This window comes from Colobus angolensis, unplaced genomic scaffold (genome assembly GCF_000951035.1).
Source record: "Colobus angolensis palliatus isolate OR3802 unplaced genomic scaffold, Cang.pa_1.0 Scaffold183, whole genome shotgun sequence".
Lineage (NCBI taxonomy): Eukaryota > Metazoa > Chordata > Mammalia > Primates > Cercopithecidae > Colobus > Colobus angolensis.
Genome location: NW_012114966.1, coordinates 354,226 through 356,011, shown reverse-complemented (window position 1 = coordinate 356,011; position 1,786 = coordinate 354,226). Strand labels below are relative to the sequence as shown.

The following is a 1,786-nucleotide window of genomic DNA, read 5'->3' as shown; positions in this document are numbered from 1 at the left end:
AAAAAGAAGAGAAAAAAGACAAGAAAAACAAGACTAGAGAAATAGGAGATTTGAACAGCTATTGCACAAAATAAGGTATAAAAATTGCCAAAATAAAATAGAAAGGTACTCAACTTCATTTAAGCATAAAATAATTTCAAAATGAGATTACAAAACTTGCCCAGTAAAATGGCTAACATGAAAATAACCTGACAAATGTAGAGATGATGTGGAGCAGCAGAAAGCCTTACACACTACTAGGAATGTAAATAGGTAAAAACATCTTGGAAAATTGGTTGGTGTTAGCTACAAAAGACAAAGATACACACATATTCTGTGATCCACAAACACAACTCTTAGGTAAAAACCTAAGAGAAATCTGTGTACATGGGCCTCAAAGAAATGTGCAATATATTTATGATGGCATTATTTGAAATAGACATTGAGGCACAATGCAAATTCCTGAACAGTAGAATAAATAATACACAGTATATTTATGAAATAGTACTAGAAACAGAATTAAATGAACTACAACTACATGTAACAACATGGATAATTTCATAAACAATGAGTGATAAATACAAATAACACACAAATGCACAGACAATACACGTTGTGCAATTCCAATTAGAATACGTTCCCAAAACAGGCCCAGAATAAACACAGATATAATAGGCAAATGTGCAGTTACACTGGAGGAAAAACAAGGGAAATGATTTGGCAAGTGCATGTGAGGGGCTTCAGCGATGGAGGCAATAGAGGTTTTCACTTTCATACAATTTATGGAGCTTTATTATTTCAGCCTCTGCACATTTGTTTATGTGTTATAGGTTAAATAATAGTAAAATGTTTTCTAAATGTTCTTATTACCAAAAATAAAGAAAGTGAATATAGTGAAAATTTACTAGAAATTACAGTCCTGTTAATATGCATTGAATAATGCAGCATAAAATGAAGGAAGGCAATATATATTGCTTTGATGTCCTATAATTCCAAAAGACTTTAGTTAAAATGGATATGTAAAAAGAGGTAAAATTTTAACCCAGGGAAATTTGATTCTTAGAAATAAATTTATGAAGAAGTTGATAGAGAAAAACAATACGAAAATTAAAAAGGATGTTATACACTAACCTTTGCAAAGGATTCCTCAGCTGTCTGCAGCTGATCTTCTCTGTCCCTAGAGTCAGGTAAACTGGGGCTGAAGGCCATGAGGTCGGTCTTGGGTGGGCCCTCACCAGAGCACACCCTCGGCCTCCTCTGCGGCGAGTATGACCAGCTCCCCACCGCGCTGGAGCACACCAGTGTGGGCTTGCCCGGAGCGCATGCGCCCTCGGTGGGCGGCGCCGAGCACCGCAGCGCGGTGTACAGCAGCAGCGTCAGCACCAAAAGGCTGGACACCGCGCAGATGGCGATGATCAGGTACACGTTGACATCCACCAGCGCAGCCTCGGGACTCACAGCGCCCGACAACGCCCGTGAGGAGGCCTTTGGCGCCTGTCCACTCTCTACAAGTGACACCAGCACGGTGGCCGTGGCCGTCAGTGCGGGCTCGCCGTGGTCCTTCACCAGTACCAGTAGGCGGTGGCGCGGAGCGTCCGCTTCGTCCAGGACACGCGTAGTGCTGATCTCGCCCGTGTACAGCCCCACGCGGAACGGGATGCGCGTGCCACCAGTCCCCGGCTGCAGCTCGTACGAAAGCCACGCGTTGTAGCCTGAGTCAGCATCCACCGCGCGCACCTTTGCCACCACGTGGCCCGCACCCACCGACCATGGCACCAGCTCGTTCACTGAGCCACCGATGCCACCC

At 43.9% G+C, this 1,786-nt stretch overlaps 1 protein-coding gene across 1 annotated transcript in view; it reads right to left on the bottom strand.

Annotated features, from left to right (window-relative positions):
- Positions 1-1,098: 1,098 nt before the first annotated feature.
- The window catches only part of LOC105510141 (protocadherin alpha-4-like), a 2,688-nt gene continuing 2,000 nt past the window's right edge, over positions 1,099-1,786 (bottom strand). The window contains exon 2 of the mRNA XM_011939773.1: positions 1,099-1,782. Within this exon, the coding sequence (XP_011795163.1) occupies positions 1,099-1,782 (684 nt within the window). The remainder of the gene's footprint in view (positions 1,783-1,786) is intronic.